This window comes from Elgaria multicarinata, chromosome 14 (assembly GCF_023053635.1).
Source record: "Elgaria multicarinata webbii isolate HBS135686 ecotype San Diego chromosome 14, rElgMul1.1.pri, whole genome shotgun sequence".
NCBI classification, from domain to species: domain Eukaryota; kingdom Metazoa; phylum Chordata; class Lepidosauria; order Squamata; family Anguidae; genus Elgaria; species Elgaria multicarinata.
The window spans coordinates 33281412-33295705 of record NC_086184.1 but is presented as its reverse complement, the minus strand read 5'-3'; the positions used below and the strand labels follow the sequence as shown (position 1 = coordinate 33295705).

The window sequence follows — 14294 nt, the reverse complement described above, 5'->3', positions numbered from 1 at the left end:
TAATAATAATTTCTACCTTTTAGAAATCGGGGAAAGGGGACAGCCCTAGGGAAAAAGGGGCAGGGCCATCTGGTGAGGGCTTGATATGTATGGACCCCAGGGAAGCCAAATATGGCCCCAAAAACTGAGGTCCTACATCCCAGATCTATTGAAAGAATTTAAAGGGTAAAATGGATCTCTACCTTGGGGGTGTCAGAGGATCCTTCCAGGGTCATGTCCATGCTCTTTCCTGGGGTCAGTTCCATCCTCAGTGGCTGAAGCTTAAACACTGGGACGTGGGGTTCTGCTGTTGGGTGAGACGCCTTCCTCTTTTTGTTAGTGCTGATGGCAGGGAGGGTGTTGCGCTGGCGAAATGGGGGGAAGCCTTCAGTCATCCAGTAGAGCTGATGAGCACGACGCCCACGGTTGGTTATCTTGAAGTGATAGCAGCAGGGATCCAAGCTAGGACAGAAGCGGAGGCAGGCTAAGTCTGGACCCAGCCAAGATCAGAGACCTGCCTGTTCGTTAACGGATGCCTGTACTTGTGGGCAGCCATGGCATTAATAAAGAAGCTAAAAGGCTTCCCATTCACCTCATTGCCCTGCGTGAAGTGGATGAGGGCGACATCCTTGCTTTTGAAAGCAGGGAGAAAGCTGTGTGTACAAGAAGTCTCCTAGTTCGGGTAGAGCTGCCCTACCTGAAGTGGGGTCCCAGGTTGATAGCTGGTGCGAACGGCTTATCTGTGACAATGGTGGTGCCAATGCCAGTGGCCTGGATGGGGATGATGTAGGAATTGCTGTTCTCTATGGCCAGGTTGACTTTGTCCTGGAACAGCACCGTGTCATCCAGGTTAGCGATTAGAGTGAGCGATATCTCTGCCTCTGGAGGGACGACCCCTTTGCTTGGCACGATCCTCCACAGCGAATGTGCATGGGCCTGAAACACAATCCAAGAGCTTCTAGCCTCAGGCGTCTTATCAAAAACGAAAGAGGAAAAGAACAAGGGAACTCTGGAACCGAGCAGTACTTATATTTCCATGTACAATATTTCTTAAGGCATTGTAAATATATCACACCACAAAGTGAAAGGATTTCAAAGTATTTATCTCTACTTGCTTGTATTTATTAGCCACTCTTCTGCTGCACTTAGTCAAAGCAGCATATAAAAGTAGAAACACAAGTGGCAATGAATATAACAAAAGCCAATTAAAAACCTCAAAACTATATATAAAAAACCCCACCACTAATTAAATCTCCATATAAAATCTCTAAGCATAAAATCTTTGCAGAACGCCATCAACGGCCTACAGAGAAGGCATTCCAATTAGGACCGTGAACCTTAAGCAGAGAGGGAGCCAGGCAACTCCTAGTACGTTCTGGTGGGCGGGTGCCTTGCTCCTTATTCATGCAGGCATTGCAGAGCAGGGCTGCTCCAGCAGATCTGAAAGGATGGGGAGGGATGTGTGCAAGAAGCACGGTGGCCCCAAACCATTTATAGATGAAGGCAAGCACCAGCTCCTTCCAGGTACCTGGACTAAATGGATGGGATATGCTTTCTACATCTTGTTCCACTAGATCGGTAGCCTATTCTGCAGCAGCTATAGTCACTAGGCCATCTCCAGGGAAAGCCCCACATAGAGTTTATTGCAGTAGTCTAAGAAGGAGGCTGTCAGTGTGTAGATGATGGTGGCAAGACCCCTCTGTCATGCACCTGCTGAAGGAATCCTCCCCCTCCTCTGAGGACCTAGAGCTCCCAGACATGAATAGCTCCACGGAGCCACCCATGTCAGGAGATGGGAGTGTCGGGGGTGGGAGACGTAAATTTTGAGGCAACAATGGATGAAGGCCAATGCACCACAGTACAGAGAACAGCTCCAACAGAGTCCCAAAATAGTGTCTGCAACAAGGTAGGAACAAAGCCAGACTATAAAACACATGGTGTTCGATGTCTATATACTAATGCCCAGAGCATGGGAAACAAACAGAATGAACTTGAACTCTTATTACATGAAGGCAAATACGACTTGATAGGTATAACTGAAACTTGGTGGGATGACTCCCATGACTGGAATATAGCAATTGAAGGATATAACTTGTTCAAAAAGAACAGAAGAAATAGAAAGGGAGGTGGAGTTGCACTATATGTTAAAAATACCTATCCCTGCACAGAAATACAGGTGGATGAGATTGGGAGCCCCGTCGAGAGCATCTGGATTAAAATAAATGGGGCTAGGAATAAAAAGAATATGATAATCGGAGTCCACTACCGACCACCCAATCAAGGAGAAGACGAGGACGAAACTTTTGAGAAACAAATTGCCAGTGTTTCAAGGAAGTGTGATGTGGTAGTGATGGGGGACTTCAATTACCCTGATATCTGTTGGGAGACCATTACTGCCAAAAGCGGCCCTTCCAAGAAATTCCTGACATGTATGGGTGATAACTTTCTCCTACAGAAAGTGGGGGAAGGAACTAGAGGGTCAGCAATCCTTGACTTGTTATTGACCAATAGGGATGACTTAGTGGATAAAGTGGCAGTTATGGGAACTCTGGGGGAAAGTGACCACGTCATACTTGAATTCTTGATTATGAAGGAGACAAAAGTCGAGCATAGCCATACACGTACTCTGGATTTTAGGAAAGCTGATTTTAATAAACTCAGAACTATAATAAGTAAGGTCCCGTGGCAAGGGAGCCTAAAAAGAAAAGGAGTGCAGGATGGGTGGGACTATCTAAAAAATGAAATTTTAAAGGCACAGTTACAAACAATTCCAACAAGGAGAAAAGATAGAAGACAACAGAGGAAACCAATGTGGCTCCACGAAAAGCTTATTGATGAACTGAAAACAAAAAGGGATACATATAGGAAGTGGAAGGAAGGCCAGGCTACAAAAGAAGAGTACAGACAAGTGGTGCAGAAGTGCCGAAATGGCGTCAGGAAGGCTAAAGCTGTGAATGAGCTGAGATTAGCGAGGGATGCTAAAAGCAATAAAAAGGCTTTCTTCAGATACGTGAGTAGTAAAAGACAGAGGAAAGAAATGGTGGTTCAACTGCTTAATGAGGATGGCAAATTGATAACAGACGACAAACAAAAGGCTGAAGTGCTCAATTCCTACTTTGCCTCGGTCTTCTCCCAAAAGCGGGTCTATGACCCCCCTGGAAAAAGTGAAGCAGAAGTTGAGGGGGCAGGATTGCAGTTTGAGATTGATAAACAAATGGTCAAAGAACACCTGATTTCCTTGAATGAGTTCAAATCTCCAGGGCCCGATGAACTGCATCCAAGAGTAATGAAGGAGCTAGCGGAAGAACTCTCAGAACCTTTCTCTATTATCTTTGCAAAATCATGGAAGACGGGTGAGGTGCCGGACGACTGGAGGAGGGCTAACGTTGTCCCTATCTTCAAAAAGGGCAAAAAGGAGGAACCTGGGAACTACAGACCAGCCAGTCTGACATCCATCCCTGGGAAAATTCTGGAGCAGATTATAAAGAAGTCAATCTGTAAACACCTTGAAATCAATGCAGTGATTACTAGAAGCCAACATGGATTTGTCAGGAACAAATCCTGTCAGACTAATTTGATCTCATTTTTTGATAGGATAACCTCCCTTGTGGACTGTGGGAATGCTGTGGATGTCATATATCTTGACTTCAGCAAAGCTTTTGACAAAGTACCACATGACATTCTGATTAACAAACTAGCTAAAAGTGGGCTAGATGGAACAACTATTAGGTGGATCCACAGTTGGCTACAGAATCGGACTCAAAGAGTACTTATCAATGGAACCTTCTCAAACTGGGGAGAGGCAACGAGTGGGGTGCCGCAGGGCTCAGTCCTGGGCCCAGTGCTCTTCAACATTTTTATTAATGATTTGGACGAGGAGGTGCAGGGAACGCTGATCAAATTTGCAGATGACACCAAATTGGGTGGGATAGCTAATACCCTGGAAGACAGAAACAAACTTCAAAGTGATCTTGATAGGCTGGAGTGCTGGGCTGAAAACAACAGAATGAAATTTAATAGGGATAAATGCCAAGTTCTACATTTAGGGAATAGAAACCAAATGCACAGTTACAAGATGGGGGACACTTGGCTCAGCAATACTACAAACGAGAAAGATCTTGGAATTGTTGTAGATCACAAGCTGAATATGAGCCAACAGTGCGATATGGCTGCAAGAAAGGCAAATGCTATTTTGGGCTGCATTAATAGAAGTATAGCTTCCAAATCACGTGAGGTACTGGTTCCTCTCTATTCGGCCCTGGTTAGGCCTCATCTAGAGTATTGCGTCCAGTTCTGGGCTCCACAATTCAAGAAGGACGCAGACAAGCTGGAGCGTGTTCAGAAGAGGGCAACCAGGATGATCAGAGGTCTAGGAACAAAGCCCTATGAAGAGAGACTGAAAGAACTGGGCATGTTTAGCCTGGAGAAGAGAAGATTGAGGGGAGACATGATAGCACTCTTCAAATACTTAAAAGGTGGTCACACAGAGGAGGGCCAGGATCTCTTCTCGATCCTCCCAGAGTGCAGGACACGGAATAACGGGCTCAAGTTAAAGGAAGCCAGATTCCGGCTGGACATCAGGAAAAACTTCCTGACTGTTAGAGCAGTGCGACGGTGGAATCAGCTACCTAGGGAGGTTGTGGGCTCTCCCACACTAGAGGCCTTTAAGAGGCAGCTGGACAACCATCTGTTAGGGATGCTTTAGGGTGGATTCCTGCATTGAGCAGGGGGTTGGACTCGATGGCCTTGTAGGCCCCTTCCAACTCTGCTATTCTATGATTCTATGATTCTATGTGGGGGAGCCTGGGCCCTCAGGGGAGATAACCACAAGTCCCTCCCTGCAAGAAGAGGGTAGTGATGCTCTCTGGGCAGCCACTGAGTCCCAGAGAGCATCAGCGCCTTGAAAGGCTCCTTTGAGAAGGAGCACCTGATTACAAAAGAAGACTCCTCAGGAGGAAAGTAGGACTGTTGCCCTATTTAGGCAGGGATAAGCTGGCTTCAGTTATCTGTGCTCTGGTAACCTCCAAGTTAGATTAATGCATTGTGTTCTACATGGGGCTGCCTTTGAAGATGTTTTGGAAGGTGATGCTTGTGGAAAATGCGGTAGCCAGATTGCTATCAGGGACCAGAAGGTTGCCTTACACAGGTCAGAACTGCAAAACCTGATGGAGCAGCTCTCCTGGACACTACAGGCAGCATCTAAGGCTCTGCACTTTGAGCTTCCTCCAAAGGAGGTTTGGGGGATGGCAACAAGGGAGAGGATCTTCTTGGTGGTGGCCTTCCAATTACAGAACGGAATGCTCTCCCCGATGAGCTCCACCTGTCATCTTCCCAATGCCAAGCTATGGCTTTCCTGTACTCCTACGCATTTGTTGGCATATAGGTTTTTTAATGTCAGGTCCTTTTTCAGTTTCCCAGTATTTTACTGTAACTTATTTTAGCTTTTTAAAATTGATTTGAATTTTGTATGTTAACGTTTTTATATTATGTTTTTATTATGTTGTATGTTGGGGCTGTAATTTCTGTGAACTGTCCAGACAGCTTTAGCTATTGGAGGGTATAGAAATGAAACAAAATGAATGAATGATGACCTGCGTGGGGGAATGAGGGGGGGCAGTCTCCCCCACTTAAGCCCACTCCCCCACAAAAAAAATTTTAGGTGATACAAACCAAACTCAATACACTGCAGATACAATAAATTTTAGTGCTCTTTTTCATTTGTTTTGTTGATGCAACAAAACAGATCGTTTTTGATCTTTCAGTCTATATATTTGATTGCCTGATACCTCTGAATTCCCCCACTACCTCTGCCCACCAGAGAAATGGATATCTCTACAATTTGAGCTGCCCTGACCCTTGGCCCAGAAACAAGAGATGCTTGCAATGATGGGCACGTGACAAAGCTACTCACATGATCAGGTTCCAATTCAAGCTGCTCTTGTTGAAAACTGACCACCGCTTTCCCAAAAGGGAGAATTAGCTCTGCCTGCCTCAGCGTAAGCTTTACAGATTGCACGAAACCGCCTTCCCAAACCTGGTGTCCTCCAGAAGTGTTGGACTACAACTCCCAGCATCCCTACCAGCTGGCTGGGGATTTTGGGAGTTGCAGTGCAATGCACCTGGAGGGTACCAGGTTGGGGAAGGTTGGCACAGAAGACAGATGTTGATTTTGGCAGCAGCAGCAGATCTCTGCCTAGCCACCCGCATCAGAACCGCGGGCCCTGGGTCAGCCTCCAGAGCTCATCATGCGTGCAGAGACAGTGCGCTACCCTGCTGAGGTTCTTCTTCAGGCCCCTGCTGCTCTGAGAAAAGAGTACCCAGTGCCAAGAGCTCGGCCTGCAAGTGCCTGAGCAGCCCAAGATTTGGGATCAGGCCACCGCTCAACTCCAGCAGGCAAGACCGAGCTCTCTCATCTCCATGAGATCTAACCACCTTTCCCTGATGGTCGACAACAAGCTTTCTGTGACTCAAAGCTAGTCCTACAAGAAAAATTATATCGCCACATTCAAGTTGCATTTCTCATTTTTCAAAACACACTGGGAAACTATTTCTGCCAAGTTGTTTTACTTGGTAGCTGGGCATTACAACCTTTACAGCACCATCTCAGATTCTAAGACTCAGTTTCTGTCTCCGATATCATTGTGAGCCTTTGCGGCTGAGGGAGAAAAGAAAGAGAATTTGAACCTTCACACTAGCCAAGCCACCCAAGTCATCACTGGCCATGGCCGTGGGATTAAGGGTTCCTTGACTCCTCCTAGGTCAGCCCCCATCCTGATCTCTTTTCGTTTGGTGCCGTGTCTTTTGGATCGCCAGCCTGAGGGCAGAAACAAGCTTACTACTGACCTCTGTAAGCTGATCTCAGAGCCTTTTTCTTGGTTGAAGAGCAGGATAAAAATGCACCAAATAAATAACAATGGCTGTGTTCAGACAACACAATAGTCAATGGTGGGTTAATAGTAAACTCCAGGGTTGATTATACACATGACATGCGTATAATCAAACATGGAGTGGATTAACTCCAGTGTAGAGTTGACTATTAGTCAACTGTGTATTTGATTGACACATCACCCGTGCTCTCTTCACCCCAGTCCTCCTGCTGGTATCCCATCAGCCATTGCAAATTCTGCCGTCTGGACTAGAGCGGCAGCCGCTACTTTGGTAGTCAACTCTGCAGAGTGTTGTTTTTCTCCATTGCTTATTTTGGGAGAATAGTCAACCATGGAGTGGTTTTGCCCAACAGACAACACAATAACCAATGGCTGACTATTCAACTAATGGTTGACTACTTAAACCACCATTGGTTATTGTGTTGTCCGGACGCAGCCAATGTGTACGCATTGGGTGGCTGGTGTATAAATCTTCAAAATAAATAAATAAAATAAATTAGAAATGCCCTGCTGATCAGGTCAAGGTCTACATAAAATCCCCTTTGCAAGAATCCTAGCTCTTTACAGATTGTTGCGTTTCCCATTCCCGCTGGCATTCACACATGCTGGCAAACTGACACTGGACACTCACATCAGTGAGATGTCTTTTATTGAGGGAAATCTCACAGTGAAAAGCTTAATGGTTACACACTTCAGAAATACTTTAAGGTGATTGATGGTCACAAAGCTTCAAGTATTTCTGAAGTGTGTAACCATTAAGCTTTTCACTGTGAGATTTCCCTCAATAAAAGACATCTCACTGATGTGGTTGAACCTGTGAATGCCAGAGGAAATGGGACACATGACACAGGCTGTAAGTGGTGGCTCTAGAAATGGCCCACTTGTCCACTAGGGAGATGCAGTCCAACTTTTGCCCATCCCTGCACTACACAGCACTGGTTTTCAATCTGCCATTGGACCAAATTAGCAGTCAATGGTAGTTTTCTCAATAAATTGGAGGATATCTCCTCTCTGCCATCTAAGGTTTGTGTTTCTAGATCTGCTCACAGATGAATCTGTACAATCACACCAGACACCTGGCTATCAAGTCCACCATCTTGGTGGAAATATACACCCGTTCCAAAAGTGGGCTGGTCTTCCGTGACTGCTTCATTGGCTGCACAACTGCTCTTCTGGTTAAATGTCAACAGTAATTAATAGAGGAGATGATCACCACTGAAATTGCTCAGCAGTGCACTTGGCAAGGGAGGCAGGCACAGTGGAGCACAGCTGTTGAGAGCACAGCTGGAGATGCTTCTCTCATTACACCTCCCTTTATTCTTATGCTTGTTAAATTCGACAGGATGAAAGTGACTGTCTGCCCAGACAGCGAACAGTCTGAAGGCCAAATCTTGGGAAGAAGAGCAGAGCTCTGGAGTGGGGAGACTGATTTCTAGTACTGCATTCTCAACAATAAATTTGGCCTCATTGGAAGAAAGATACAGCTGTAGTTCACATGCATTACCTCAGTAATCCTTCCAACTACCATGTTGTTGTTGTTATGATCTCCGTATTGAGGTGGATAATAGATGGCTTGTGAATTTATGGCTGAACTGGGAAATTGGAGCTCATCGTTTAGAGCGGCCTTCTCCAACCTAGTGCCACACAGATGTGTTGGACTGCAATTCCCATCATCCCAGCAGAAATTATGGGAGTTGCTGCCCAGCACATCTGGAGGGCAGCAGGTTGGAGAAGGCTGGCATTTAGCAAGATCTTATTGAAAAGTTCAAAACTTTCTGTACAAAGGGCTTTGTGGTCCTTCCTTCCTTCCTTCCTTCCTTCCTTCTTTCCTTCCTCACAACCACTTGTTACTCCCTTGTTCCTGATAGGGAGTGAGAGTTAGCAAGGAGGGGGCCTTCTATTCAAACCCAGGTTTTTCAGCTTCACATCCAGTGTGGTGTAGTGAGTGAGTGGTTAGAGTGTTGGACTGGGACAGTCTGGTCTCAAGTCCCCACTTGGCCATGAAGTTCACTGGCTGACTTCAAGCCAGTCACTGACTAACCTCCTGATAGGGCTGTTACGAGGATAAAATGGTGGGGGAAAGTAGTAGCAGTAAGAAGATCATTATAGCCAGTGTGGTGTAGTGGCTAGACTGTCGGACTGGGAGTAGGGAGATCTGGGTTCTACTCCACCCTCGGCCATGGAAACCCACTGGGTGACTTTGGGCCAGTCACAGACTCTCAGCTCACCCTACCACACAGGGTTGTTGTTGTGAGTATAAATGGAGAGGCGAAGGATCATGTACGCCACCTTGGGTTCCTTGCAGGAAAAAAGGCGGGATATAAACGTAATAATAAAATAAATTATGCCACCTTCGGCCAGGAAAAAAGGTGGCACAGAAATGTAACAAATAAATGACTCAGCATTCTTATCCCTTGGGCAGAAAGGGCTTGTAGGAATGCCTTTGCCCACACTTACTAGGAGACATAAATCACATCAGTACAGCTCAGTAACCATCATTATAAGAAGGAAAGGGGAAATGGAGGGGGGCGAGGAACACGCATGACATGACCACGGTCAGCCTAACTGTCATGCAGTGTGTGTGTATGTGAGTGCTGAGGGTGGGGTGGGGGCTCTGTTTGAGAAGGTGGGGCTCATTCTCCTGCCCCTGAACACTGTGACCCCTCCTAAAAACATCACCGCTGTACTGCAACCAGTCTCTTTAAAAGCCTCCAATGGAAGCTTTTAAAAAGCCCAAATGTGCAAGGGGCATTTTCAAGAGGGAGTGTGAGTGATGTGTGGCAATGGCTGTGCATGTGAACGGGGGAGACATGCCAGTAGTGACGTGGCCCCACCACGTTGGGGTAGGGCCCTGCCCATGGCTGATATGCCGCCCCCAATGTGCTTGTCTCAAAGTCACTTCAGCCCTCAGCCTGAAAAGGTTTCCTCACCACTGGTCTAGTGGCCAAACAGAAAGGCAGCAGCTCCACCCCATCCAAGTGCCTGACATCTTGAGTTGATTTCATGGGAGGCCTTCACATCAGACCCCACAAGTTCATAGAATTGTAGAGTTGGAAGGGGCCTATTGACAGGGATGCTTGTCAGGGATGCTGTCAAGCTGCATCTTGAAGGCCTCTAGTGTAGGACAGCCCACAACCTCCCTAGTTTTTCCTGATGTCCAGCCAGAATCTGGCTTCCTGCAACTTGAGCCCATTATTCCGTGTCCTGCACTCTGGGATGATTGAGAAGAGATCCTGGCCCTCCTCTGTGGGATAACCTTTCAAGTATTTGAAGAGTGCTATCATGTCATTCTTTTCTTCTCCAGGCTAAGCATGCCCAGTCCTTTCAGTCTCTCCACACAGGGCTTTGTTTCCAGACCCCTGATAATCCTCATTGTCCTCCTATGAACAAGCTCCAGCTTGTCTGCATGCTGCTTGAATACCAATACTCAAGATGAGGCCTAACCAGTACCTCGCATGAATTGGAAAATATATGTCTATTTTTGCAGCCACTGCACAACTGTTGGTTCATATTCACCTTGTGATCTACAACAATTCCAGGATCCTTTTCGCTTGTAGCATTGCTGAGACAAGTGTCCCTCAACTTGTAACTATGCATTTGGTTTCTTTTTCCTAGATGTAGAATTTGGCATTTATCTTTATTAAATTTTGATCCATTATTTTCAGCCCAATGCTCCAGCCTATCAAGATCACTTTGAAGTTTCTTCCTTCCTTCCAGGGTATTTGCTATCCCACCCAATTTTGTGTCATCTGCAAATTTGATAAGCATTTCCTGCACCTCCTCATCCAAATTATTAATAAAAAATGTCAAAGATCACAGCACCCAAGACTGAGCTCTATGATATCCCGCTCGTTACCACCACCCCAGTTTGAGAAGGTACCATTGATGAGCACTTTTTGAGTCCGATTCTGTAGCCAACTGTGAATCCACCTAATAGTTCCATCTAGCCCACTTTTAGCTAGCTTACCAATCAGAATGTTTTGTGGCACTTTGTCAAAACTTTGCTGAAGTCAAGATATATTATGTCCACAGTATTCCCACAGTCCACAAGGGAGGTTACCCAATCAAAAAAATGAGATCAGATTAGTCTGGCAGGATTTGTTCTTGACAAATCCATGTTGGCTTCTAGTAATCACTGTTATTAACAGACAAGCCCTTTCCAGATAACAGCTTTCTCTATGAAACCACTCCAGGAAATACTCACCATCTGTGCCTCAAATGGTGCAGGAATAACAGACTGATTAGAAAGGTAGAGCAACCTGGAAACATCCTTTAAAACCTCTATGCAGCCAAAATCAAGCTTAGCAGGATGTACATAAACAACAGGGCCTTCACCAAACGTCACCAGCTGGATCTTCTGTTCCAGGGAATAACAGGAAACAGAGCAAAAATGGAAAGTTAGTACCAGACCATGGCTGTTGGAAGGGGACTAGGAGCATTCAAAAGCAGCCTTCCTCAACCTGTTGCCCTTCAGATGTATTGGACTACAACTCCCAGAATCCCCCAGCCAGCCCAACACATCTAGAGGCACCAGGCTGGGGAAGTCTGTTCTAAGGGACCTTCATGTTGACAAGCTTTGGTTCAGTCCAAGATCTCCACCTGAGCAGAGATGACTGACCTAGGCCCTATATTTGAGTCTCCTGGCTTTCCCATCCCAAAATCTGGGTTCAGACTAAATATTGTGGCTAGCCTCCTACTTGATGCTCTCTGCATTTCACCTTCATTTGCCTACTAAAGAGCATAACAGTCCATTTGCACTTGGAAAGCCTGTTTGCTTGAACTTCCTGACATGGAATGTTTAAACCTCAAAGGGGACTTTAACCGACGTGGCTTGTAAGCGGCTTGATAGCAAAGGGAGGAGAACATGGATTTTTGCTGTCAGCGAGGTCTCCCTGGTTCCAAAGATCTTGCCCATGTGTCTAGAATGACAACATGTAAGGCCAATCTTGCCAGAGGCAGATCTGGATCTGGTCTGGTCTGGTCTATCCTCCTGACACATTTCAATGCCAAGCAGGCTGGTCCTCAGCACAGCTAGCAATGAAAGGTTAGAGGCAAAGGCACCATCAGGCAACAGAGCAGATATAATATTAAGAGCAGGGGGAGGTGTCTTCCTACAACTAGCCAGACATGACTTCTGTTTAATATAGAAGGCTATTTCTGTTTAAAGGGCACTTCCACAAGTCATACAATCTGATGAGCTAAGAACGTTAGCAACAACTGCAAGAAAGGCCTGATGATGAATCAGACCAAAGGCCTCTCGCCCAGTGTTCTGTTTCCACAGTGGCCAGCCAGACACCCCAATGGAAAACCCACAAGCAGGACATGAGTGCAACAGCACTCTCCCGCTCTGGTTCCACAGCCACTGGTATCTATGATACTGGAGCTAATATATAACCATCATGACTAGTAGCCATTGATAACATTGATGTCCTCCATGGATTTGTCAAATACTAAGATGGCACAACATGTGACCCTTCTCAATAAATGCTCATCTTTGTCCTTTTCTAGAAACTTTTCTAATGCACCTACTAAATGTGAGCAAACAAACTGATGGATCATTACCAGTGAAACAATTCTGCAGGGACCTTTTCATGTGTTTTTGGAGCATAAGCTTATTACTCCACCTGCCACAGGCTGCCCCCTTAAAGCTGCTCCGGAACCTGGAGCTAGTGCAGCATGCTGCAGCTCGGCTGTTGTCTGGAGCTGCCCCTTTCCAGCATGCAACTCCTCTGCTGAGGGAACTGTATTGGCTGCCTATTCGCTACCAGGCCCTTTGTACTAGCACACAAAGCCCTAAACAACTTGGGACCAGGATACCTGAGAGAGCGCCTTCTCCCCTACCAACCTGCCCGGTCCCTAGGTCATCCAAGGGTCTGCTCCTGGTGGTTCCACATAGACCCATCCACTTGGAGTCCACCAGGAGAAGAGCCTTCAGTGTGGTGGCTCCCCCTCCTATGGAATTCCCTGCCTCTGGGGTCAGACAGGTGCCAACTTTGTATTCCTTTCGGTGCCTCCTGAAAATGTCATTATTCCCGGAAGCCTTTCCTTAATGACCAGCCACGGTTCACTGTACATTTTGCTTCTTTTAAAATCTATTTTAAAGTGTTTTATTCTGGTTTTATTTTATCTTGTACACCGCTCCAAAATTTTGAATGGGGAGTGGTATATAAATATTGTGAATAAATAGGTAAGATAAGGCCTCCACTAAGTATGAACCCTCACTCACCAGTGGGGAGTCTGCGTTCCCAAAGACAGCGATGTGGGCCACTGCCTCCTGTGGTCCTTTCTCCTGGACCTCCAAAGCCAAGGGGATCTCAACAGAGGAATGAGGCTCAATAACACCACAAGGCACAGGACTGGAATGCAAGATTGGTGGGAGCTTCTCATATTCCTGGATGAAGAGAAAAGCATCATGGCCAACCTCCAGATTTTCCTGCCACATTCTTTTCACTTGCTAAGCTGTCAACAACTTCTGCAGTGGAGAGATCTATTTCTTTCATTTGTTCACATTTTTTTAGGCCTTGATGTAGTGGAGGCTGGTGGCTCCTATGTCAGTGGTGCTGTGAATCCGCTGTGGTGCTGGGTTTCAGTCAAAACCAGTCAGAACTCTCCCTAAAATGGGTTCAGCACCTTGGAGAGCTCCTTTAGAGTTCTGGCTGAAACTCAGAGGAGATTCACAGCACCACAGGAATAGGAGCCACCAGCTTCACTTGCCTTGAAGACAATGCGCACCTGAAGAACATCAGCACATTGTTCAGTACTCGTAAGGTTCTGGTTCAAATGGGGCAGCCCATGTTAGTCTGTAGTATGAAAACAAAAGGAGTCTGTGGCACCTTAAAGACTAATGGTGTTCTATTACTAAGGCATCAGCTTCCGTGGGCTAAACCCACTTTTCGCCAGATGCAGGACTGGAGAGGAGCAAGATGGGAAAGTAAGTTACAGGCAGACAGACAGCATTGAAACATTCCCTTTGAATTTAAAGTGACATGTGCGCAATATTAAAGAAGGCTCTACAGACCATAATGACTCAGCCATTCAGACGACTGGTTCAAGCCAAGGTCCAAGGTGTTAAACTTAATAAGTGAACGTCAGCTCCGAGTTCAGTCTCTGTTGCAAGACAGCCGCTTTGAGGTCTGTTACCGAATGACCTGGGAGGCTGAAATGCTCCCACCCCCCCCAGGTGTGTTGACGTTGCCATTTTTAATGACAAATTTGTGCCTCTTTATTATCCTGCAGAAGGGCTGTCCAGTTTGTAAGATTCTGGTAGCTTAAGACCAAAAGAAAAGAAAAGAAAAGATTCAGCAGTGAAGGCTGGTGTCTTCGATTTTGGTTGGGCCAAGAATCCATTCTGAGTTTCAATCTGAATAAGCCAGAACTCTAAAAAAAAAAACAAAAAAAAAAACTATCCAAAATATTTTGGAAATATGG

General features: G+C 46.0%; 1 protein-coding gene across 1 annotated transcript in view; it reads right to left on the bottom strand.

Moving 5' to 3' along the window:
- The window catches only part of HYDIN (HYDIN axonemal central pair apparatus protein), a 210699-nt gene that overhangs the window by 134377 nt on the left and 62028 nt on the right, over positions 1 to 14294 (bottom strand). Inside the window, exons 16-19 of the mRNA XM_063141487.1 lie at positions 13093 to 13257; positions 11071 to 11223; positions 677 to 915; positions 183 to 441 (exon numbers count right to left, since the gene is read on the bottom strand). Of these exons, the coding sequence (XP_062997557.1) occupies positions 183 to 441; positions 677 to 915; positions 11071 to 11223; positions 13093 to 13257 (816 nt within the window). The remainder of the gene's footprint in view (positions 1 to 182; positions 442 to 676; positions 916 to 11070; positions 11224 to 13092; positions 13258 to 14294) is intronic.